Source organism: Anneissia japonica, unplaced genomic scaffold, assembly GCF_011630105.1.
Source record: "Anneissia japonica isolate Jap-2015-1 unplaced genomic scaffold, ASM1163010v1 scaffold287754_len4335492_cov202, whole genome shotgun sequence".
Classification (NCBI taxonomy): domain Eukaryota; kingdom Metazoa; phylum Echinodermata; class Crinoidea; order Comatulida; family Comatulidae; genus Anneissia; species Anneissia japonica.
This window is the reverse complement of record NW_022705543.1, coordinates 3351959-3352611: the sequence shown is the minus strand read 5'-3', so window position 1 is coordinate 3352611 and position 653 is coordinate 3351959. Positions and strand designations below refer to the sequence as shown.

General features: G+C 35.1%; 1 protein-coding gene across 1 annotated transcript in view; it reads right to left on the bottom strand.

Moving 5' to 3' along the window:
* Positions 1-133: 133 nt before the first annotated feature.
* LOC117105856 (aldo-keto reductase family 1 member B1-like) overlaps positions 134-653 on the bottom strand; it is a 6185-nt gene continuing 5665 nt past the window's right edge. The window contains exon 3 of the mRNA XM_033247167.1: positions 134-139. Coding sequence (XP_033103058.1) covers positions 134-139 — 6 coding nt within the window. The remainder of the gene's footprint in view (positions 140-653) is intronic.

Sequence of the window (653 nt, the reverse complement as noted above, 5' to 3'; positions counted from 1 at the left end):
CATTATAGGCACATCATGACTATATATGGGCACATCATGACTATATATGGGATCATGACTATATATATGGGATCATGACCATATATAGGCACATCATGACTATAATATGGGATCATGACCATATATAGGCACATCATGACTAAATATGGTATCATGACCTATATTATAGCCACATCATGACTATATATATGGGATCATGACCATATATAGGCACATCATGACTGGGATCATGACCATATATAGGCACATCATGACTATATATGGGATCATGACCTATATTATAGGCACATCATGACTATATATTGGCACATCATGACTATATATGGGATCATGACCATATATAGGCACATCATGACTATATATGTGATCATGACCATATATAGGCACGTCATGACTATATATGGGATCATGACCATATATAGCCATATCATGACTATATATGGGCACATCATGACTATATACAGGCACATCATGACTATATATATGCATCATGACCATATATAGGCACATCATGACTATATATGGGATCATGACCATATATAGGCACACCATGACTATATATGGTATCATGACCTATATTATAGGCACATCATGACTATATATGGGCACATCATGACTATATATAGGCACATCATGACTATATATATGGGATC